Below are 24,225 nucleotides of genomic sequence, written 5' to 3' on the forward strand. Positions count from 1 at the left end.
CAGCCTGATAAGCCCTAGATACGAGTGGCCCATAAGCCCATCATTGTGCTGCAGCTTCACATACAGTATTGATGGGGCAGAGGCAGAGATATTAATCCACTCCTTGTCTTGGACCTTTCACTTAACATTCAACAGGCAACTCCATTTAACAAGCAACTCACAATATTTGTGGGCCTCAGATTGAGGGGTGTCTACCTGGGGGTGAATTAAGAACAAGCAGCAGTGTTGTGTAGGCGAAGTGCAGCTACTGCTTACTTAGCACAGCTCAGCTTAGCCGCAGTCGCAGACATTAGTGGGATTCAAGAAACAAAGGGGGTCAGACTAGCTGGGAAAAGTGATATAAAACCCCTTACACCCCTTTACCTGGCCTATTCACCACTTTGCCTAAGCTGTCTACCTCTCACCACCTTTTCGCCCCCACCCGGCAGAGAGTTAACAAGCATCGCTTTGGCTCCTGCTGAGACTACCCTTACCAACTGAGGTCTAAAAGGGTACAAAAAATTAGCTTCAACTTTTGCACCTGCTGCTGTAACCCTGTAAATGTTTGGCTGAAAATTCGTCCCCGCTGATTCGCGGATTTTACCGCGATTTCGCGAGATTCGCGGATCGCGAAAACGCGATCCGCAAATTCCGCCAGTGGAAGGAATTTTCAGCCCATGCTTACGCCACCCCAAGAGAGGAAAAAGAGAACAACAGCAACCCAGAAGGCAATTAACACCGTAGAAAACCCACAGGACTCCTGGCTAGATTCACTCTCAATTACAAACAATACAGATTTAGTCCAGGCAATGGAGACCATCCCAGAGCTCCCTGACTCTACTCAAGCTATTACTCAGTTTACAAGCCAACTGGAAACTCGTCAGCAAACACTAATTGAAATATCGAGCTCCTCAGAATGCCGAGGCAGGGAAGACATCAAGCCAGTAAATACAATTAAAATTCATGATGAACATCAAACCAAATTCATTTCAGTGCATAGCAGTGAAAAGTTAACAAATAGTAGTATTCACAGGAAACCAAACCAGTTTATTTATTTATTTATGAAATTTGTAAGGCGTGCAAATGCCCAGGGGTGTCTCGGCGCTGCGGACATGACAGAAAGATGAGGAAATTACAGAGTAAACAGCCAGGTCTTTATTTATCTTCTGAATGCCAACAGAGTTTGGCATGATATGATCTCCCACGGGAGAGAATTCCATAATTTAGCCGCTGAGACCACAAAACGTTGGTCGCCCCAAGAGGCAGTTTTAGTCCGTGGCACTGACAGAAAGTATGCATTGGCCGATCGGAGTGGCCTATTAGGGGCGTGGATGGCTAGGGAATTTAATAGGAACTGTGGACCTGACTTTCAAGAGGCTTTATAGGCAATGCACAGTGCATTACATTTTATTCGGTTACGCACAGAGAGCCAGTGGTACCTTTTAATTATATGTGCAATGGGTCCAAATTTGGGGGTTCCTGAGAGCATTCTGGCTGCTGCATTCTGCACAGATTGTAGTTTTTGAATGACCCTTTGTTGTGCATTGGCAAAGAGTCTGTTACAATAGTCCAAAGAGGACATCACCAATGCGGCAACCAGAGTTTTTCTTGACTTGGGAGGAAGGTATGGAAGTTTTTTTTTGATTACTCTGAGTTTATAAAAGGACGCAGAGGCGATTGCGTTTGCGTGAGGTGCAAAGGTCAATTTGTAATCAAAGATAACTCCCAGGTTCTTGACCCTTAGAATCGGGGTTTGGTGGAGGGCCAAGATCAGACAGCTACCAGGTACTAGACCAGGTGGGAGAGAGCTTACCAAAAATCATGATCTCTGTTTTATCGAAGTTAAGTTTAAGGCTATTGCTGGTCATCCAACTACTGATTGCCAACTACTACTACAACTACTGATCCTCCGTGGAGTACTAGCGGTTGCGGTTATTCATAAATTGTGCCACAAGTTGTCTAAACCCTGAGTGATTAATTTTTGTTTTAATTTTTCTCACTGGGTGTGTCTTTTAAAAAAAAAAATCCAGTTTTAGTTGGGATCAACGCTTACCCAACATCTCCCAGTTCCGGTGAGAACCTTTAATTGAAGGGGTTGAAACATCATTGAGGGAATATCAACAAACAAGGTACAAAATGGCCTAATTTGTGTAACAGGCAGAGACACACTAGGCCTATGGACGTGGATACACCAAGAGTTGCTTGTTGTTCAAATACAAAGTTTGATTTTGACACTGTTTTCATTCTGCACATTGATGTTTGAAGGTTTTGTTCACTTGGGACACATTGCACTTTAATTATTTTATACTGTTGTCAAGTTACATTTCTAAACTGGAATTTTCCCCTGAGTGTTGGGGAATCAGTGGTGGAACATATCTTAATTAGACAAAGTTGATATTAGTTGTAATAATATTGTTGGTTACACAAGTGATTATTGATGGTCATGAACATTCATCTCAAGAAATCAGAAGTTGAAACTACTGTAGAATTGTGGGCATTTTAAATTAATCTTAAAATGAACTAGTTATCTATTGTCCTTTATGTGATTCTTGTTTCTTCAGGTTTTTTGTGTCATTGTTTTGGGAATGTGTAAAATGGAGAGATGTGTGGGTATTGGCTGAAGAAATGTAATCTGGGCTTGGAACTGCGTTTACGTAGTTTAGCTGAAAAGTTGACCCAAGTTTAGCAAAAAAGGTGACCCAAGTTGGAGCCATGTAGTGGAATCCCACACTGCTGTAATCTATTCAGACTTACCTGTGATCAGGTACTCGGTATTGAAGGAAGGCATTTTAATGGTACAGATCTGACTGTCTGTTGTGAATTGCATGTTGCGAATCTCTTCACCACCTTTGAATACCTGTCAGAGGACATAACAAATTATTCAGGATGTTCATGTAAACTTCCTCACTAGCATCAGGAAACGCTTTCTTAGGGGCCCATTAGGATGGCGGGCGGATTGCCCCGCCAGGCTGGCGGTAGCCACCGCCAGCCTGGCGGGAGCAATCCGCCCGACATCCACACTCATTTTCCCCCCGTCATTTAGTATGGCGAGGGGACCTAGGTGGACGGAAAGACCGTCCGCCGCTTTTCCGCCCCAGTCGCCTTGAAGCCGGGGCGGAAAAGGTTTAATATGGTGGCGGTGTCTAATAGACACCACCAGCCATATTATGATGGGCATTTTGGAATGCCTTTCCCCGGCGGCGATGCCGCCACGGAAAGGCATGCGGCCTTCACTCTGGGGGCCACCTGTGGGCCCCCAGAGTGAAGGTGATGTAGGGGGTGCACACGGAGGGTACCTGTGGTACCCCCCTGAATTTTATATACAAGGTGGCAGGCACCGCACGGTGCCTGCCGCTTTGTATATGCAAATGCTGCATTCCATTGTTAGGATTATGGTGGGTGGTGCTGAGTGCTCCGCCCGCCACAATGCTAACAGTGCAGGATGTGCACGCCACTGTGGCGGGCACATCCTAATACCAGTCACGGGACCCCCGCCCTTATGGCGGGCGGTCCCCAGTTACGATAGGATGGCGGGCGGACTAAGTCCGCCCGCCATCCTAATGGGCCCCTAAGTGTCTTCAGCTCTCCCTTGATTGGCTCTGCAGAATAAAGCATAAACACAACCAACAGTGCCAGGCAAATCTGCTCAGAAGTCAGAATAGACTGTGGTCTACGTTAGTAAATACTGCATGTTTTGTAGTTTTCGTTTAGAATTACATTTCCTTATTATCACACAGTCTGCTGAATCTGAGCTCAAGCTAGCTGTAGCAGAGATATAGTAAAGAACAATATACAACCTGGTCCGTGAGCAACTGCCCCACCTTAGGTGGTAACAAGATTTCAAAAAATCCCCTATCACTCTCAAAGAGACCAGTATTCTTTAGCTGGGATATACTTTACGACTGAGACCATAGTTTTACTGCAATGGTACATAAACATTTAGGTTTTATATGACACTCATTTCCTATTAATTTGGAAAAACATAATTTATGAGTTTAAAAAAAATACTATTTTTGATATGCCATAAAATGTTTCACGTTTTTGCTAAAAGCATATCAAAATAAGCACTTGCAAGAAAAAATATTGCAAAGTAATTTATTTATTCCATTTATTTTAACCATTTATTGTAAAAAGAAAAAAGAAACTCTCCTCCCTGATAGACGAATTACACCTCCTAGTTTGAGTGATAGGCCTCAGTAACGGTAGGTCTCAGTCATGGTAGATCTCAGAAATGGAGTTTCTGAAATGTGGGTGCACCCGATGGGGTTGGCCCTTTAGTGTAGCCCAGTCATTCGGACACTCTCTACCCTGCCTTGCTAACTGGAATAGCCAATTACTGCAGTTTTGGTTACTTCCTTAATCTAAAATATATCTGGGCATGCAGTACAGAGAGGCTCAAAGTTCCTCACTGTGATGCAATACTGATACAGCACTCTATTGGTCCATGTTCCAAATAATAATCAATACTATAATTTATAGGAAAATTCCTATAGCACAAATTTATGGCATTCACATCCCACCCTAACTTTACCTCCTTCCAATGTCTGATGGCAAATTATATTGCCGAAAATCATTACCTCCAAGACATCAACTTTACAAGGTATGAGCAGGTCCTGGTCATTCGGAATCTCACCGTTGGAGAAATCTACTGGTGGAGGTTTGGTGCAGCTTCGGAACTTCCCTTTAATAACTGTCAAAGGAACAGAGAGAAGCAGCAGCAAATGGCAATGACAGGCAATTCATTGATGACCTCTCTTAAATGAATGTGCTAATCAATACTAGGAACTGAAGCATGGTCTGATGTTATATCATCTATTTCAGATCCCCTCAGTAACTGTGTCAGGCACTGAGTTACCCTTTAGCAGTAAAGCATGAAAGACAAAGGCATTAAAATGGGAAAGTGTTCTTGTGACTACAATAGGCCAAGGGAAAAGCAACGTCAGCATTATTTCTATGCTCCCGACATGTCTAAGGTTTAGTCAGTACATGTCCTGTCTATATCATTGCTTGACACAACAATAGCTGACGACATGGAGCCTGCTTTGGAGTCTGGCAGCCTAGTTTAGTTTCCTAGCCCAGTGTGCTTAGCTGGTACTCAGGACACTCCAAGAAATGCACACCTTTGCCATTGATGACGCCTTCCATGTGAAGCAAACCCCTGAGCAAATGGTACACAAGAACTTACTATCAACTGGTCTAGGGATACACATTGTGTGAGTTACTCATGACTCCATACATCTGGCTCCTGTTTTTGCTCACTCAAGTCTTAGTCAATGAAATATGAAGAGGAACATGAAATTGACATGCACTTTTGAGAAACTCACCGACGCTTGAATGACAGAAGTCTGCCTGCAAGTGTATCAAATAACAACTGCAGGCATCTGTAGGAGAGGGGGACACAAGAAAAAGTAGAGCTGCTGCAAGCAACACCCACATCTTGCTACTTATGGTCTCTCTGTAGTTCGGGTCTGGAAAAGTACTAATGCTATCGAAGAGTCTATAAAGAAACAGAAACAAAACATTTTAAAGGACGGTGCATTAAAGGACGGTGGTAATGTCTTGACTCTGCCTTTATGAGGAAAGGGAAATGCTTAGTGATTGGTCATGCAATTCTAACAGACATTACACTCACACACTCATAAAACCACGTTTCAGTTGCCGAGGCCACATTTGTAAGTAGAGAAAAATGTCAATCTCTCATCAAAGCAATTCCTCATCAAGGCAAGACACAACTCATCTCTTCTATGCATTCATTTTGTAAAGCACTCCACTTAACATACTCAAAAACATGTGCATTTGATATTCTACAATTCTCCAAATTCCTCAACAAATCCCTTTCGCTCTAATACCAAAACATACTGTATCAAATTTTTGACTTACCTGAATTACTTTATTTCTCTGCATACACATCCACACTCATTTTCTTCCACCTGACATGCAGGTCTTCTGGGCTTACCATTCACGCAGCACCTTTACAAGCATTTTTTTACCTCAATTTATCCCACTTACAATATCTAAAACTGCTGCAAACAACTTAATTTCAAATGAAATAATGGCAACTCAACTTTATATATCCAGCTGATTGCAGCCGCCCACTAACTGCTTCCTTTTCTGTAACCCGACAGATCTTGTCTCCACAAGCCAGCACACCTCACCATCAAAAATGTAAATGGGACAGTGGGGGGGGGCAGATTGAGACCTTGCCCGTCAGTGAAATAACTCTCAGCAGTAAGTGGGCCTTCATGACAGTATTGCCCCACCCATAGACATAATGGACTGAGCATCTTCTTTTCTCAATCCCCAGTGTGTCCCCAAAGATAGAGGGTGGGGGGCTGTTATCCTCTTGCCTACTAATCCTTTTGAGTTTATTCAGCCAAGTATGAGATAAGGGGTTTCTTCCTATTATTCTTTTGTGCTTAGAATGCAACAGAAAAAGGATGGAAAATTGATTGAAAAAAGAAAACTCCCTCCTATTATACACACTTTTAACACATTTTAGTGTTATCTTCTGTGCATTCCTAACTTTTAGCTTGATTCGAATTTTTTTTAGTGCAGAATGTAGATCATGTGTTTGATGCTATTGACACATAGCCACACAGTATTTCCACATTGTACAACCTACACAATCAAATGAGTACTATTGGTAGACTCAAGTAAAGGTTTAGCTAAGAGAGACAAAAGTGACACTGAACTCCAGCACATAGATTTGTCAACTCTCCTGGGCAATGTGGTCTGCAAGATGTAGTAGGTTTTTCTTTAGATATATTTTTGTACTTTGAAGTGGAAAATGTGAATCTTGAAACACAAGTTTCTTCGATAAGCATTCACCGTGGAAGATTAGGTATAGTTTGTACTAGCCTTCATGCCACTTATGCATACATTCATGACTTAGGAATCATTTCTGTTTCATCACAATTAATTTTAAGCATTAAACAATAATCGTAGAAGTTACATGTTTAAATGGTATAAAGCTTGTTTTCACAACACAACTCAACTTTGAGACTTCTTCTTTATATTCCCATTGTCCTTCAAATAGTTCCAATGAGAACCAATATTTCTGTAGAAAGGAAATCCTACATCTGCACTGTAGGGTTCTCGTTGCAGCAGCACAGTATCAAGATTGACTAGCCAAGACATCATGGTCCATGAGGAAAGTTATAACCAAAAAAGCAAGAAGACTACTGCATCTTCAAACTATGTTGGAGTTCATAGCCTGCTGGGAAATATTATTCATCATTTGGGCGCTGTCACATAGTGTGTTCTCCAAGGATATGAAGCCACTCTCCAGACTATGTGGACACTCTGCAAGGACTACTAGCCTGAGATAGATTTCCCGCAAGCAAGTCTGGAGTATTACTCCACCATGCTTGCCAAAATTTAGATGGTAAACCATGTCTCCAAACTTACTTCTTGGTAGCACTGATGTCAGCAAACCCAGTTCAAAAGGTGAATACAACAACATCTCGCGAAAGTGACATATTCTTGCATGCTTTCTACAGAATCATTGCTATATCTATATTACCTCTTGCAACCCCTGAGAACTGTTTAGCATCCATCGTAAGTTAAGCCAATCAAACTAAGTGTTGTGTTAAATACAAGCTTGCCTTTAGGTTTTGGTAAAGTTAATAGTTGGTTGATTGCTCCTGTTACAGTTATTTTGTATTGTTTTAACGTGATCCAGCCTCAAATGGTTAATAAATGTTGCTTAGAAAAAGTAATCTGCTGCATCATTGCATCAAAGGTCAGGTGATCACTTTCTATGATGTCATGTGGTCATGCTTTGTTGTTTCTGCTATTTCAAGATAATAGTAGAATGCTGGGACTGGGTAATATATTCTCAAATATAGTACCTGAAGTCTGTACTTCCATACAACCTCTTGTAACCATCATTGTAACACCAGTCCAGGTATTCAATGGACTGAGGAAGACTGCTTTTAAAGGTTGAGTATTTGTAGTTTTTGTTAGACACCTGTTCTGTTTTGCATTTATGTATTTAATGATTTAGGTATATGATCAATAAAAATCATTACACAAAAGTACATTCCTTAATTTACATTATAATTAATCTGGCCATGAATACTCGTCAAGCCTTTTAAAAAAAAAGTGGTATATACTTACATTTGAGACCGTTTGCATTTGTACAGGTCTTGCAAGTACTTGACTCACTTCAATTCAATTCAATTCAATAAAACTTTATTCGATTTGAGAACAAATCATAAAAGCATATATAAAACAAAACATACATGAAATATCACTCGCAGATGCAATTCAGTACATTAGAGCAGGCATTGGGAGGTTGTCAAATGATTGCTCCATCCTTGTTAGATCAGACATTGTGTGCCAATGACACAAGAACCCTTCCTCTCTTCTTTAGTCGCCCCTAGTTTTTCCATAATTTAACAGCGACTCTCAAGAAATTAGCCACACAAATTAGGTTATATACATCAGAAGAAAGCTTTAAAAACAACAAGGCTACTCAAGTTTGTCTAAAATCAGCTCGATTTAATAAATACTTTAAAAATCTTTTCCTAGGAAAAGCATAGTACGGGCAGAGAAGAACTAGGTGAAGGGTATCCTGTGGAGACCTATTGTCGCAGTAACATGGTCCTCTCTCTTTGCTATTTTTAACAAAACCTGCCGGTACCGCTAGTAAGTGATGGAAAAAATCTAATCTAAAATTAGTAATTAAAATCTATTGTGTGGGCTCGTAATTAAAGTTAAATAAGGTTCAATTCCCAGGGTTGTCTTTACTAGTGTAAAGGTGTTACCTGAAAAAACTTTGCCTGGATTGCTCTGCCTGAGAAACGCTAAACGCTGCATCTGGGAAATCACTTCCAGCGTCCTTGCCCGCCCGCCTCCCGCTCCCTGACCACTCTCCTGCAGCGTCAGAAACACCGAATGGAGCGCGGTGCTGGGCAAGGAGACTACATCTCCCAGCAGCCCTAGCGGCATCGGCCGCGTCAGTTTCGCGCCAGGAGGCGCAGAAATACGGAGTCACCCCCGTCTCGCGGGACGCCGGGCGAAGCCCGGGCAAAGGGCGGGCCCTCTGTGGCCCTCAGTGGCTGAGGTAGGCTGGGCTGGGCCCGGTTATTTTCATTGACATTGTTGCTTTGCATATCATTCACGTCTGACTGTTTGAGGAAGGTCTTTTCACTGAAACAACTTGGTCACTTCCTCGTATTCTACTGCCGGTCAGTTACTACTGCATCTCCAGACCTATATTTATTCTTTTACGAACTTTGTCTTATTTTGTAATCATTCTTCCGGAGGTAAACCATTAGTACTACAATATCTTGTCGAACAAGTCTGCAGAAGATGTCTAAAAAATTACGTTCAGGAAGGGTAGTGGGAGGAAAACCTGGGGCAAAAATAGATACCATCCGCACAAGAAACAAATCTGTGAATAATCCCCCGCTGAAGGGTCAATGTCAACTCTTTGAGTTATGGGATTTGCCTTCCCCCAGGAAGTCTAATTTGGCCGTTAAGGAAGCTCTCTGTGTCACGGGCCTGGAGGATCATACTCAAGGTACTACAGATCCTCCGCCTCCCCCTTTGCCTTCTGCGCCACAGCAAACAGTCGCAGCGGCGTATCCTTCCCCTGTACACCCTGAAGGGAGGGGGTCGAGTAATCTTGGAGTGCTGGTACCTGAAGGTGAACTGGCGAATCAACCATCTATGCCTCAAGCCCCTCTGAACGATAGGTTGGATGGGGATTTGTCATCACTATCTATCGACCTTGAACTCTGCGGGCGCTATGTAGATACAGCTATATCGGAGAAACAGGACTCTGTTAAGCTCTCTGGGGGTGCTACTCCATCTGGGTTAATGTTGTATAGTAGTACCCCTTCGCTAAACGGACAGGATATGTCCGATCTGTTAAATGTTACCAGGAGTCCGGGCCTCAATCTTTCTGGTATTTGCCGTCCAGCGGAAGCGTGTGAAAAACCGATTTCTGAGTCTATGATTGCGCTGGAACAATTACTAGCTTCCATTCTACTTCTCTTGGGGACATTTGTAGGCAGCTCGGATTGTATTTTGGATTCTGCTACCCAAATATTGAAGACATTGCTACAAAAGTCGCCAGAAATGATGTGTGTCTCCCCCTCCATGGCCGGACCCATTGTGACAAAGGGAATAATAAATGTGTCTACAGTGGATCCTGACTTGATGGCCGCAACAGCAGCTTCGGAAACACACACTGCAGCTCTGCCTTTAACCGCAGCGCCTAATTGTATTAAGAACTCAGTTCTAGAGATTGAGGAAGCAAATAAATCTACTGCCGGCCCTAAAGTGGTTCAAGACCTATTCCCTATCTTCATGTCTGAAAACAAAAAAGATCTTATTGACGATAAACTAGAGGTAAAAGTAAAAAATGGTAAACATAGAAATAATAAAGGGAATAAAAGGAAACCAATCCGAAAATATAGGAAGAAAAGGCAGCGACGGATAGTCTTCCAAAATTCGCTGGTCGCACAAGAGAATGAAGAAATAGACTTGGATCCCACCTCCACATCCCTAAAGGCGGAAACTGAACTGCACCTATCCACTTCATCATCTCTAAAAGTGGAAAGCGAATTGTGCCCACCAACGTCTTTGGAAGTTATGCCGCAAATGGGAGACCCTCGTCCAAGTCCTCCTCCATCGCTTGCGACAAGAGCTCCAATCTCATATCCTCTTGGGGCCCTTAACCCTTTGGCCCATCCTTTCTCCTCTGCCTTAGAGCCTGGTGACTGCTCCCTGTCTGCACGTCATTCAAAAACCTCAAAGACTCTCACGGACACTCTTGTGTTGGACTTTTTACCCTTATTCGATGCTGACCTACCCTTAAACAGAGCATGGCTTCTTAAGCGCTTTAGCGAGATTGAAAGTCTTCACCATATTCAATCTAGGGATATTGAGTTAGTCTCTTTATTCGGTGGAGCCAGGGTATTGAGTATAAGGGTCAAATTCTATTCTCCTATCATTGTCAATTTGATATTGCAGCAGGCCGAAAATTTTCAACGCACTGGTATTGATATTCTCCCGATTTCCAACCTTGGCAACGCAAATCCTTCTCGTGGGATAGCACTAAGGGGTGATGAACAAAATGGGGTAGCGTCTCCTCTTAGAGACCTGAAGATTTGGGTCTCTAAGGGAAAACGTTCGGTCTCGCGGGTAAAGCCACTCCCGCTGTCTCAAAATTCCTCCCTCATAGAGGATAACAATCGGTGGAATTGGCTGCATAGTGCCTTATCTACAAAAACAAAAGATAACCCCAAATTGTTCCATCATCTTTAACACCCCACTGAAAATTATCTCTTGGAATGCGGCAGGGATTCACAGTAGCCCAGAGAAATTTGATTATTTATTCTCTCTAGGAGCAAATGTGATTTGTATACAGGAAACCTGGTGTATTAATATGCTGGATGTTTCGAAGGATTTTTATGCCTTGGAAGTGCCAGCTGCCCCTTCTAAGAAAGGGCATGCTAGGGGGGGAATCGCTTGCTTACTCTCTAATAAATTGCAGTGGAGATTCTCCCATTATACCGACCCAAGTAAACTTTTTCACGCTATAACTATTGAAAATCTGTTTATTGATTGTATAAGGTCACCTGTTGTAATACTCAATGTGTATATTCCCCCTGAAGAGTGTTTTAATTCTACATTGAAGCAGGTATTCCGTTATATTGATCAAATTAAAAATGCCCCGTCCCCTCCTGAAATTATTCTTGTAGGAGATTTGAACTGCAAAGACTCCAATGCTAGCCTGAAACTTTTTAGAAATAAATCTAAAGAAGCGGCGCACTTTGTTCCTTAACCACTCTTCCCTGATAAGTTAGTCACTAATAAAAGAGGGAAGATTTTGCTAAAGGAACTAGCGGCCGTTGACGGTCTTATACTAAACGGGAGATTCCTGTCTGACGTGCCTGCTAAATTTACACACAAATCTCCTTTTGGGTCTTCGATCTTGGACTATGCTATCGCAGACTATGGTTTGTTCCCTTATATCCAGGACCTTAAGATTATACCCACCTCCTTGAGCGACCATAGTATATTGTTTATAACCATTTCCTTAACTCCCATGACCACTGCGTCCTGGTCCTTAAACGGCAGTGATGTCGCTTTTCACGCTTCCTCGGGAAGGTGCTCCTGGAACCCTGCCGCCATTAATGGGGTACAGGATTTTTTATCTGAAACCTTAATGGGATTAAATGAGTGGCGCGGGCATGAAATAGTCCATTTTGAAGAATTCATGCGAAATATCATTTTACTTGCAAAAAAAACTTCTCGCCCTAGAAAAGGTGTAGTGGTGCCTAGTATATTGCGTATCCTGAACAAGGAAATAAATCAACTAGTTTGTGCGCAATATCTTGATAGAGATATGGAACGTGAAAAAGAAATCTCCAGGCTAAAAAGAAAGAGATGTAGACTTAAGGTAAAAATAAAAAAGGAAAAGGAGGACAATGTTTGGATCAATTTGAGGGAATCTGTTGTCCATGGTAGGATCAGAGAATTTTGGGCAATAATTGGGAAGGGATGTGGTACTAGACTAAGTCCCTCTCCCATCCCTATAGCTGAAGAGGTATGGATTACTTATATTCGGGACCTTTATGCAGGGAACAGTATTACAGGTGTAGATACCACCTTAGATGCAACACCTAAAGGTCTTATTAATTACCCCACAGAAGAAGAAATCGAGATGGCTATTAAAAATATGCGTGTCTCGGGGGCAATGGGACCTGACGAACTCCCCATGACGGTCCTAAAACAGGATCCTCTAAGGTGGAGTAAAATCCTGTATCCACTGTATAAAGCCTGCTTTTTGTCTAATACGGTTCCTGCCTCTTGGAGGGGAAGTATCTTGGTGCCTATTTTTAAGAAGGGAACAAGGGATAGCCCCAGCAATTACCGTCTGATAGCTCTCCTCGACTCCATTGGAAAGGTCTTTGCGAAATGTCTTTTAAATTCCCTCTCCGATTGGGTCGAGGAGAACAACATTTTGCCGTTTGAACAGACGGGTTTCCGTAGGGACCACGGTACGTTAGACAATCTCACCGCTTTCCATGTGGTTACTGATAAATACGTAATGGTGAGAGGAGGGGTGGTGTATGCGGCATTTATTGATTTCTCCACAGCGTTCAATAAAGTAGATCGTAGAACGCTGTGGGGAAAATTGGCAGCTTTTGGCGTTCCAACCTATTTGTTGGAGCTGGTTCGGTCTCTGCATACAGAAACCTGGTGTAGGGTTTTGTTAGGGGGCGAAAGGGGGCTATCGTACCAAATTCCATCTTTGAATGGCCTTAAACAAGGCTGTTTATTGGCTCCCCTTTTGTTCTCCTTATACATGGCAGACCTTCCCGCCGCCTTGTCTGCCAGAGAGGGCATTGCCCCGGTGGTGGGGGGGACCCCTATATCTTGTCTGATGTATGCCGATGACGTCCTTATTCTTGACCTAACCCCTAAAGGACTTGCAAATCGGCTACATGCTCTTCATGCCTTTGCTGTAGCCCATTGCATGAAGATTAATATATCTAAAAGTAAGGTAATGTGTATAGCCGGTAAGAAGAAGTGCCGATCTGTAGATTTTGGTTGGTTTATTGGGAGCCAAAAACTGGAGGTTGTAAACTCCTATACCTTCCTGGGAAAAATCATCACGGCTAATTTGAGTGGGAGGCTGCATATTGAACATAGCTCTCGCAAAGCCCTCGCCCATGGCAAAGGTCTAAATTCTCTATATCAGGCTATGGGAAAAAGGCACTTCTCGTGTTTATTGGAGGTGTATAGATCTAAAATCCCCGCAACAATACTGTATGGTATAGAACTCATTGAGGTGAAACATTGGGACTTTTGCCATAAGATTGAGGGGAAACTTCTAAGATCCCTATCTTCCCTAAAAACTGCGTGCTCTTTGGCCGCCTGCAGGCTCGACTTCGGTCTTAGGAGCTGCTGGGTACAGGGACTATGTGCCCTAGTAAGATGGGTGGCCTGCCTGGCGAGAGCGGAAGTAGGGACGATGAGAGCTCTCCTCAGAAGAGAATTATTGGGTAATTTTAAAGAGTTTTCCCAACTGGTAAGCAATTTTAGAAAAGCTGTAACCATTCTAAAATTAGATGAAAACACTTTGTTTTTGTATTCTCCGTTACAGTTAAAACTCGTTTTAAAAGAAGCCTCGTGGCAGCTATGTTTTCAGTCTGATAAAAAGTTTACCTGTGAAAAAAGGAATGTAGCACTTCTCCTTAATTCCTATGTGATAAAGTCGCCCCAACCCTATGTTATATGGAACCTGCCACATGGTGTTCGTAGATTTTGGTTTCTTTTACGTTACAACTTAGTACCTTTAAATGTACTTTTATCCAAATGGTATGGCTCCTCTCCTACGTGTAACTTTTGTAAAATGGGTACCCAGGACTGTATGCATGTTTTACTGATCTGCCTTGGTTTTAAATTACAGATATTTTCCTTCTAATCGACCTTGAACTCATGCACAATCGGGTCCTGTGTAACCATCGTGTGTGGTAAGCCTCCTTAGTTAGCCAGTTTTATATTAGCACTACTTAGTAGTAATGCATGCTATCTGCCATCAGCAGGTTTTCTCTTGTCTATGTAATTACCGTATAACATCCTGGATTATCGGGTGATTTTTAAGACTGTCCACCCACGCGGGTTCAGCCTATCCTCAACTGCTCTTCACTAACTGTTTTCAATTGTCAATTTTAATACTTGTGAATCTCCAACATCACCTAACCATCTCCATAGTGTGCGCCCTGTGCTGCACTTAAATTTAGGCAGTTCCTTGCCTGGATTCTCAGCTAAGCCAGCGGGATATCTATTGAGCCATTTCCATGATATGGGTGATGTGCAATGTTCTTTAAACTTGAGTTAGGAATAATACTTCCACGTATTAAAACATATTCATTTGTGTACTAAATAGATCGCGTGTCCCCAACCTTCCAGTCCTGATGAAGACCCTACTGCAAGATTATAATAATATCTGCGCCCACAAGGGTCGAAACGTCGACATCTGACAGCCTTTCATTTTCAACTCCACACCCTATTGTTGTCATTCGCTGAACTTTTGGAGTATGATATTTGTCTAAAATACTATATTTGAACCTATTGGTCCTATTTTTTGGTACAGAATTTGTAACTGTGCGAAACAAGCTTCTAGTGTTGATTATATCGTCACCTAAGAATCTTTTTCTCTTTCCTCACTGATTCCCGTCACTATCACATTCCCCTCCCCGCCTTTACTCTTTGGGGCACTGTATTTAACCAATGCTTGATTATTGTGTAATATGTGCATGTTCAGTATAATGTCCCATTGTGAATTAAAACAATGTGGACCAAAGCTTTGTTGATTTGATTTATTTCTAATTTTGTGGTTAATGTCTCTCTGTTACTGGGACCCCTTCGCTTTATACGCTAGTAAGATGGGTGGCCTGCCTGGCGAGAGCGGAAGTAGGGACGATGAGAGCTCTCCTCAGAAGAGAATTATTGGGTAATTTTAAAGAGTTTTCCCAACTGGTAAGCAATTTTAGAAAAGCTGTAACCATTCTAAAATTAGATGAAAACACTTTGTTTTTGTATTCTCCGTTACAGTTAAAACTCGTTTTAAAAGAAGCCTCGTGGCAGCTATGTTTTCAGTCTGATAAAAAGTTTACCTGTGAAAAAAGGAATGTAGCACTTCTCCTTAATTCCTATGTGATAAAGTCGCCCCAACCCTATGTTATATGGAACCTGCCACATGGTGTTCGTAGATTTTGGTTTCTTTTACGTTACAACTTAGTACCTTTAAATGTACTTTTATCCAAATGGTATGGCTCCTCTCCTACGTGTAACTTTTGTAAAATGGGTACCCAGGACTGTATGCATGTTTTACTGATCTGCCCCGCGCTCCGCAAATTGCGTTCTAGATGGTTAAAATTTATCTGTATCCGCCTGGGCATTTTCACTTTGAACGGCTTTCTTCATGCACTTTATTGCCCCCCTAATGAAATATTCTGTTTCCATATTTTTAACTTTTTTAAAGGTTTTTTAGCTATTTATTAATGTTTCTGGAAATGTCTGATTGTGCGACCTGCCGTAGAATTGTCCTTGTATGTTAGTTTTGTATTTAAACGTGTCTCTCAAACGTCATAATTTTGATATGTATTTGTCTTGTTTCTTTTATCTTGTACATTTTATGTGGCCCTCTGTTGAGAGCCAAAACATAAATAAATAAAAAAATAGTGTAACGGCTCTCACTGTAGGTTTAGCAAGTTCAATAGCCTCTCGATGTGCCATGGCGAACCTTAGATGCTGAACTCACATAATTACCATTTTCCTTTGTTCTTAATATAGACCCCTTATTTTAAAGGTCAAGAACTTTATGCAAATTGACCATTACCTAATATTGTCCTAAAAAGATAAAATCTTACAATTCCATATTAAAATATGTTTAAAAACTAGTTGGAGTCATCCTTTAAAGAGTGAGGTGTTATTATATTGAAAGACGTATCAGTTCATTTTTTACCTTCTTGTTGCCCTGGGGTTTTTGGTGCACTGGCTTTATTCTTTTTTCAGAGCCCATTCCAATGCTTGGTTGAAGTGGATCTTCAGTTTTATTGCCCCGGGAAGCTTTTGTTCTTCTCTTGTACATTACATAGACCCTGAGTTAAAGTGCTGATGCTTTGTCCAAACTTCTTGTTTTACTTGAATGCTTACCATTAGTGATTTGTTTCTTAAAGTACAAGTGACTTATATTGATTGTTATTTTGCATTCGTGTTTAATATTGCAAATTTTACTTCCCTACGTGTAAGTGGTAAGGACGTGCTACCCAGCCAAAACGTAACCGCTAGCCTGCATGTACGTATTTCTAGCTCCCTAAAGATTTCTTTCAGCATTTATTTACTTTCTTTACTTTCTTTCAGATACCTCGGGCAAATGCAAAAAATGTGAGCTATACTCCCTTACTTGTATTACATACGCGGCAATCATTACTCGATGTCTGTTCCTTCCAGGTGGCCTAAAATCTTTTATCTCCCATTTACCAAAGCGGTACTGCATGAACTGATGTTTTATTTTTTATGAAAAGTGTGCTGCAAGGTATTCCTGGGGCTGTAATTTTTTGTAGGAATAAATCACTGTTCAGGCGTGTCTCCTGAGTGCCAGGTTGGTCTTATCTGTTAAATATGAGAGGTGCTTATTTGTGACTTTTATTGCCTCATAAAAGGCCTGTTTCCCAAAACTTGTATTCCATACTTCTTGTAATCCCAGTTCCTCTACAGCACGGGTACTCATAGTACGGCCCGCGGGCCAGGGGCGGCCCGGCAAGCCTTCCCTGGCGGCCCGCGGACCTTGCAGACATGTACCCGTGTTTAATTTTTTTTTTTTTTTTTAAAGTGTCAGCAAAAACCCCTGCGGCAGCGCGACTCAGACTACTGCTCTGTGGGGGCCGGGCGATTCCCTTCGTAGTCAGAGTGGGGCTGCAGGGTGGCTAAGAGGTGACAAAGCCTCATTAACATACGAAGTGTCTTTTGAAGACGTGTGAAGTGCTCCGGGGAGGCTGTGTTTGTGGTGTGCCTGCCCAGAAGCTGTCTCAGCCTGGGCACACACGGGCAAGGTGGAGGGAGGGAGACAGGGAGGGAAGGAGAGTGATGGCAGGAGAGTGATGGCAGGAGAGTGATGGCAGGAGAGTGAGGGCGAGGGAGAGTGATGGCAGGAGAGTGAGGGCGAGGGAGAGGTAGAGCGAGGGAAGGAGAGAGTGAGTGAGAACGAGGGAGAGGGAGAGTGAGAGGGAGGGAGAGCAAGGGAAGGAGAGAGTGAGGGAAGGAGAGTGAGGGAGGGAGAGTGAGGGCAGGAGAGTGAGGGCGAGGGAGAGGTAGAGCGAGGGAAGGAGAGAGTGAGGACGAGGGAGAAGGAGGACAAGGGAGAGGGAGAGAGAGCAAGGGAAGGAGAGAGTGAGGGAAGGAGAGAGTGAGGGAAGGAGAGTGAGGGAGGGAGAGGGCAGGAGAATGAGGGAAGGAGAGAGCGAGGGAAGGAGAGAGTGAGGGCGAGGGAGAGGGAGGGCGAGGAGAGGAGAGAGTGAGTGAGGGAAGGAGAGAGGGAGGGAAGGAGAGGGGGAGGGAAGGAGAGAGGGAGCGAAGGAGAGAGGGAGGGAGAGTGAAGGAGGGAGAAGGAAGGAGAGTGAGGGAAGGAGAGAGTGAGGGAAGGAGGGAGTGGGAAGGAGAGTGATAGGGAAGGAGAGCGAGGGAGGGAGAGCGAGGGAGAGCGAGAGAGAGGGAGGGAGGGAGAGGGAGTGAAGGGAGGGAGAGAGAGGGAGGAGAGCGAGGGAGGAGAGAGCGAGGGAAGGAGAGAGTGAGGGAAGGAGAGAGTGAGGGAAGGAGAGAGTGAGGGAAGGAGAGAGGGAGGGCGAGGAGAGAGGGAGGGCGAGGGGAGAGGGAGGGCGAGGGAAGGAGAGAGCGAGGGAAGGAGAGAGCAAGGGAGGGAGAGAGTGAGGGAGGGAGAGAGTGAGGGAAGGAGAGAGTGAGGGAGGGAGGGAGAGGGAAGGAGTGAGAGGGAAGGAGAGTAAGGGAGCCCGCCAAGAGTGAGGGAGCCCGCTAAGAGTGAGGGAGCCCGCTAAGAGTGAGGGAACCCGCTAAGAGTGAGGGAGCCCGATAAGAGCGAGGGAACCTGCTAAGAGTGAGGGAGGGAGACAGAGTGAGGGAGGGAGACAGAGTGAGGGAGGGAGAGAGAGGGAGACCGAGGGAAAGGGAAGGAGGGAAAGGGAAGGAGGGAGAGGGAAGGAGAGAGGGAGACAGAGGGAAGGAAGGAGAGAGGGAGACAGAGGGAAGGAGGGAGAGGGAAACAGAGTGAGGGAGAGGGAAACTGCGGGAGAGGGAAACAGAGTGAGGGAGAGGGAAACAGAGTGAGAGAGAGGGAAACTGAGGGAGAGGGAAACAGAGTGAGAGAGAGGGAAACTGAGGGAGAGGGAAACAGAGTGAGGGAGAGGAAAACTGAGGGAGAGGGAAACAGAGTGTGAGAGAGGGAAACTGAGGGAGAGGTAAACAGAGTGAGGGAGAGGAAAACTGAGGGAGAGGGAAACCGAGTGAGGGAGAGGAAGACAGAGATGGAGAGGTAGACAGAGATGGAGAGGTAGACAGAGATGGAGAGGGAGATATGGAGAGTGAGACATTCAGAGTGAGTGAGACAGAGGGAGAGAGGGAGTGAGCAAGACAGAGGGAGAGAAAGAGTGAGACAGAGGGAGAGAGGGAGTGAGACAGAGGGAGAGAGGGAGCGATACAGTCAGAGTGAGGGAGACAGAGAGACAGAGGGAGAGAGAGGGAGGGTGAGAGAGTGAGGGAGAGAAAGAACGAGAGAGAGATAGAGAGAGATGTGTGTATGCCGGGTCTGGTAGCTCAGTGGACGAAGGCGTCCGCTGCGGGGACCTGTGATCAACCTCATGGTCACAGTTTTTTTCTTGTTGCTCTAGCCCCGCCCCTTCCCCACTGACCCCGCCTCCACCAGTGCGGCCCTCGGACATAAACCACACTGTAAATTTGGCCCCCTAGAGAAAGTTTATGAGAACCCATGCTCTACAGCCTGTTTCAAATGTAGCCCCATGAATCTTTTTTATTTTTCTTTATTTGCTCCCTATATTTCCTGCCAGCACATGTAGTTGATGGTCTCTCTTTCAGGTGAGCGTAGTCTCCAACATAGTTTTCTAAAGGCTCCTTTGCTTTGATATTTTTGATTCAACAATTCAAGCTCTAGGCACACTTGTGCTGGGGATGCTGATTTTGTGAAACCAAACACAGACTTGTAAACTCTTGATTGGATTTTATTCAAAATTCTTTACGCTGTTTCAGCGTTTCAATTCCATAGGTCACTGTTGGCATTAACTGAGCACTCATCAAAGTTAACAGATGTCTGAATGAGGGACAGTATAGTTTCGTTCTTAAAATTTTGGAAGCTGTAGTTCAAAGAAAGCACTTTCATCTGCATCGCCTCTATGTGTTGTTTGCCTTTCATTTGATACTCCACGTTGAATCCTAAATATTTATAAGACTTTACTTCCTTGACTTTTTTCCCTTCCAAGAACCACAAATAATTCTTTTTTATTGGATCTACCAGACGAACCACTTTGGTTTTCTTCAAATTTTATTCTAACCCATGGGTGTCCATGTAAGTTTTTAAGGCATCCATACTTCGCTGAAGTCCATTTGGAGTTTAGCTTTATAAGACAATATCGTCTGCGTACTGTAAATATACTGGGGTTGATTCCAATTCGAGAAAAAAAACGTCCATACGATTTGTATCCGGAGCCCTCTCCGTACGAATCGGACCCGTCCGTCTGAGTCCCGAAGTACGATCCGCATTCCGTGAATCCGTCCGAATCGTCACGATCCGTACGTATTGCAAGGCTGAAACCGTGAACCGTACGACTCGTACACATACCGTACGACTCGTACACATACAGTACGACCTGACGAGTACGATCCGGACCGGGGTATGAGGACGCAATTCGTACGGTCCACGTCAGGTATGGGCGAGTCGTACGGAAAAGCACACAAACACATACACACCGTACAGTCCGTACACCCCATGAACGCAGGGGTACGCACCGTACCCCTGCGATCATGGGGTGTACGAGCCGTACCCCCATTGTACGATCGGTGTACGAGCCGTACCCCCATTGTACGATCGGTGTACGTGTACGAGCCGTAACCCCATTGTATGATCGGTGTACGAGCCGTAACCCCATCGTATATGGGGTACGGCTCATACACCGATCGTACAATGGGGGTACGACTCATACACCCCATGATCGCAGGGGTACGGTGCGTACCCCTGAGATCATGGGGGGTACGCACCGTACCCGGGGGGGGGGGGCGTTCCGTACCTGTTTCGGCACGAACTCTGCTTTTACGGCTGTTTTCAGCTCCCGTAGAAAAAGGGTGGTACAGTGCGTACCCGACACGTATAATACTTGCTGGGTCGTAAAAACCAGCCGCGAACCGTACAGATGTCGCGTACAGCGGGTTCCGAGGGAGAATCGTAGGGAGATTAGAGTCGTACGGTGTCTTGTACGACTCGTACGGAGTACGGCTCCTGGTACGAATCGTACTTCGTTGTACGTATGGGGGACGTTGCAGGGTACAATTCGTACGGGAAAAATGCTCCGAACGGCTATTCAGAGTGTTTTTTCCCGAATCGGAATCGACCCCACTGTCTCTTCTTGAGCCAATGTAGGCGGATGAGAGTTGATTTTCTGTACGGCCCGTGCCATGTCGGCTAGATATATGCTGAATAGGCTTGGAGCAAGTACTCAACCTTGTTATAATCCTTTATTCGTAACTACTTTATACGTTACACTCTTGCCGTCTTCTATTTTGACCTGGTCCAGGTTCCTGTGTATAACTCTTTAATTGCCTTCAATAGGCTTTTTGGTACACCCTATGTGACCATTTATTTCCACATGTCCTCCTGTGGTACTCGATATAAGGCAGACTTGAGGTCTACCAAGCAGGTGAAGAGCTGTGTTTCCCTTGTTTTGGAAGTTCCTGCTGATAATGTCAGGGCTTTTAAGTTTGTTAGAGTCCCCATGCCCGCTCTAAACCCTGTGTGTAGCCGGGGCAAAAGGCTGATGTCTTCTAGCCAGATTTTTAGATGCTGAAGTAAACTGGTTCATTAAGGCTTCGCCTCCACGTCAATTATTGCTATAAGTCTATAGCTTGTTGGTACTGATGGGTTTCCACTTTTAAATATGGTCCGGAAAATGCTGTGTTTCCAGGAATCCGGGACGGAGGTCGTGAGATATAGCTCTTTAAATAATGGTGTGAAATAATCTGCGCAATAAGGAGGATTTCCTTTGAAGAGAGCATTAGGTAGACTGTTTGGCTCAGCTGCTCCATCTAATTTTAGATTCTTTATGTTTTTTTCAAATTGTTCCATATCCACGACCAACAAAAGATTTTCGTAGCTTCTTTATGTCCCTTTCGTCATTGATAAATATTGCCTGACTTAATGATACATGGCAGATGTTCATTTTGCAGTCTCCTCATGAGGTGCAGCAGTTCCTTTGATGCTGTTTCAGCGTACATTTTGTGCATGTGTTTTTTTCCACATGGTTGCATTTATACCTGAGTTTTGATGTCATGTGCACCCTATAGACAAGCCAATTATCAATTGCCAGACATTTTTGATATTCTGTTGTTGGCTTGCCAAGAGCAGTTTATTCCACAGTTCCTCTTGGTATCTTTTTTTGGCCTCCCAAAAGTTTTTCTTGTATTGGGTTGTCAGTGTGCATAGTCTGTTTTTATTGTACCTTGCTGGGCCTGTTTCATTATTATTCTGCTTTCTCGCAGAATTAGCACTTTTTCACTACGCAGCTTCTGCTGTAACATGTTTGCTTTCTGGTTTCCCCATTTAGGTTTCTCTTGGAATTAGTCCAGTTTGTTGTAAATGTTTTCAGTAATTCGTTTTTTAATCGTTTCCATGCTGTTTGTAGAGCCTCTTCTTTTATTTGTTCTTTCCGCCCTTAACTTGTCTGCTTTTTATTGTGTCCAATGAATCAGCTTGCCGATATACTTCACTCAACAGGTTTTCAATCCCTGTTCCCCTCCATTTTCACATGCCGAAGCCCGCAACCTCAGACAGTGGATCGACGACTGTGCCAACACCCTCGCCCCGCTCAAGAAACCCTCCAACAGCCACGCCAGCAAGAGAGACACCTGGTTCACCAACGAGCACCAGACCTCCAAACATGCATGCCGGAAACTGGAGAAAATATGGCTACACGAACGCACACCGGACAACCACCCAGACCATAAGGACGCCACCCGCAGACATCACCACCTCATCAGATTAGCCAAGAGATCCTCCTTCAAAGACCGCTTGGATAACAACGCACACAACAGCAAAGAGCTCTTCAGCATTGTAAAGGAACTCTCCAACCCCAGCGCCAACGCCAACGACATCCTGCTCTCACAAAAACTGTGCAACTCACTAGCCATCTTCTTCCACCGCAAGATCTCTGACATCCACGACAGCCTCAACACCGCGACCGCCCTACTACGCCAGACTCCACCTCCCTTGTGAACACCACCAGCGCCATCCGCCTGACCTCTTGGTCCAATGTCAACAACGATGAGACACGCAATGTCATGAACTCCATCCACTCAGGATCTCCGTCAGACCCGTGCCCACACAACATATTCAACAAAGCAGACGCAGCCATCGCACCCCAACTACGGAAGGTCATCAACATCTCCTTCAAAACAGCGACATTCCCGGAAAGCTGGAGGCACGCTGAAATCAACGCCCTCCTCAAGAAGCCCAAGGTGGACCCCAAGGACCTCAAGAACTTCTGGCCCATCTTCCTGCTCTCGTTCCCGGCAAAGGTCATCGAGAAAATCGTCACCAGGCAATTGGCCCGCCGCCTGGAAGACAACAACATCTTGGACCCGTCCCAGTCCGGATTCAGACGAAACCACAGCACTGAGACAGCCCTCATTGCCGCCACAGACGACATCAGGCGCCAACTAGACAAAGGCGAAACATCAGCCCTCATCCTCCTGGACCTGTTGGCCGCCTTCGACGCGGTCTACCATCGCACTCTAAAGGCACGCCTCCAAGAAGCCGGAATCCAAGAGAAGGCCCTTGACTGGACCACGTCCTTCCTCTTTGGCAGAACCCAGAGTGTCCGCCTCCCACCCTTCCGATCCGAGGCCACAGACATCATCTGCAGCGTCTCCCAGGGCTCATCCCTCAGCCCGACGCTGTTTAACGTCTACATGGCCCCCCTCGCACAAGTGGCCCGCCATCACGACCTCAACATCATCTCCTATGCCGACGACACCCAGGTTATCCTCTCCCTCACCAAGGACCCACACAATGCCAAAACCAACCTCCACGAGGGAATGAAGGCCGTCTGAAGCTGAACTCGGACAAGATGGAGGTACTCATGCTCCGACCCACCCCCTCAGCCTGGGACGACTCCTGGTGGCCGACCACACTGGGAACAGCACCAACACCCACCGACCATGCACGTAACCTAGGATTCATTCTCAACTCCTCCCTCTCCATGTCTAAGCAGGTCAACGCCGTCTCCTCCTCCTGCTACAACACCCTCCGGATGCTCCGCAGGATCTACAAGTGGATCCCGACCGAAACAAGAAGAACAGTGACACAGTCCCATGTCAGCAGCAGACTGGACTACGGCAACGCACGCTATGCAGGAATCCCAGCCAAACACCTACGATGACTACAATGCATCCAAAACGTCTATGCTTGACTGATCGTCAGCA

General features: G+C 44.7%; 1 protein-coding gene across 1 annotated transcript in view; it reads right to left on the reverse strand.

Moving 5' to 3' along the window:
- Positions 1-5,470, reverse strand: part of LOC147684575 (metalloproteinase inhibitor 4-like) — a 69,503-nt gene extending 64,033 nt beyond the window's left edge. Inside the window, exons 1-3 of the mRNA XM_086942366.1 lie at positions 5,304-5,470; positions 4,557-4,669; positions 2,734-2,836 (exon numbers count right to left, since the gene is read on the reverse strand). Coding sequence (XP_086798492.1) covers positions 2,734-2,836; positions 4,557-4,669; positions 5,304-5,415 — 328 coding nt within the window. The 5' untranslated portion in view covers positions 5,416-5,470. The remainder of the gene's footprint in view (positions 1-2,733; positions 2,837-4,556; positions 4,670-5,303) is intronic.
- Between the last annotated feature and the right edge of the window lie 18,755 nt (positions 5,471-24,225).

The sequence above is a fragment of the Lissotriton vulgaris genome, chromosome 10 (genome assembly GCF_964263255.1).
Source record: "Lissotriton vulgaris chromosome 10, aLisVul1.2, whole genome shotgun sequence".
NCBI classification, from domain to species: domain Eukaryota; kingdom Metazoa; phylum Chordata; class Amphibia; order Caudata; family Salamandridae; genus Lissotriton; species Lissotriton vulgaris.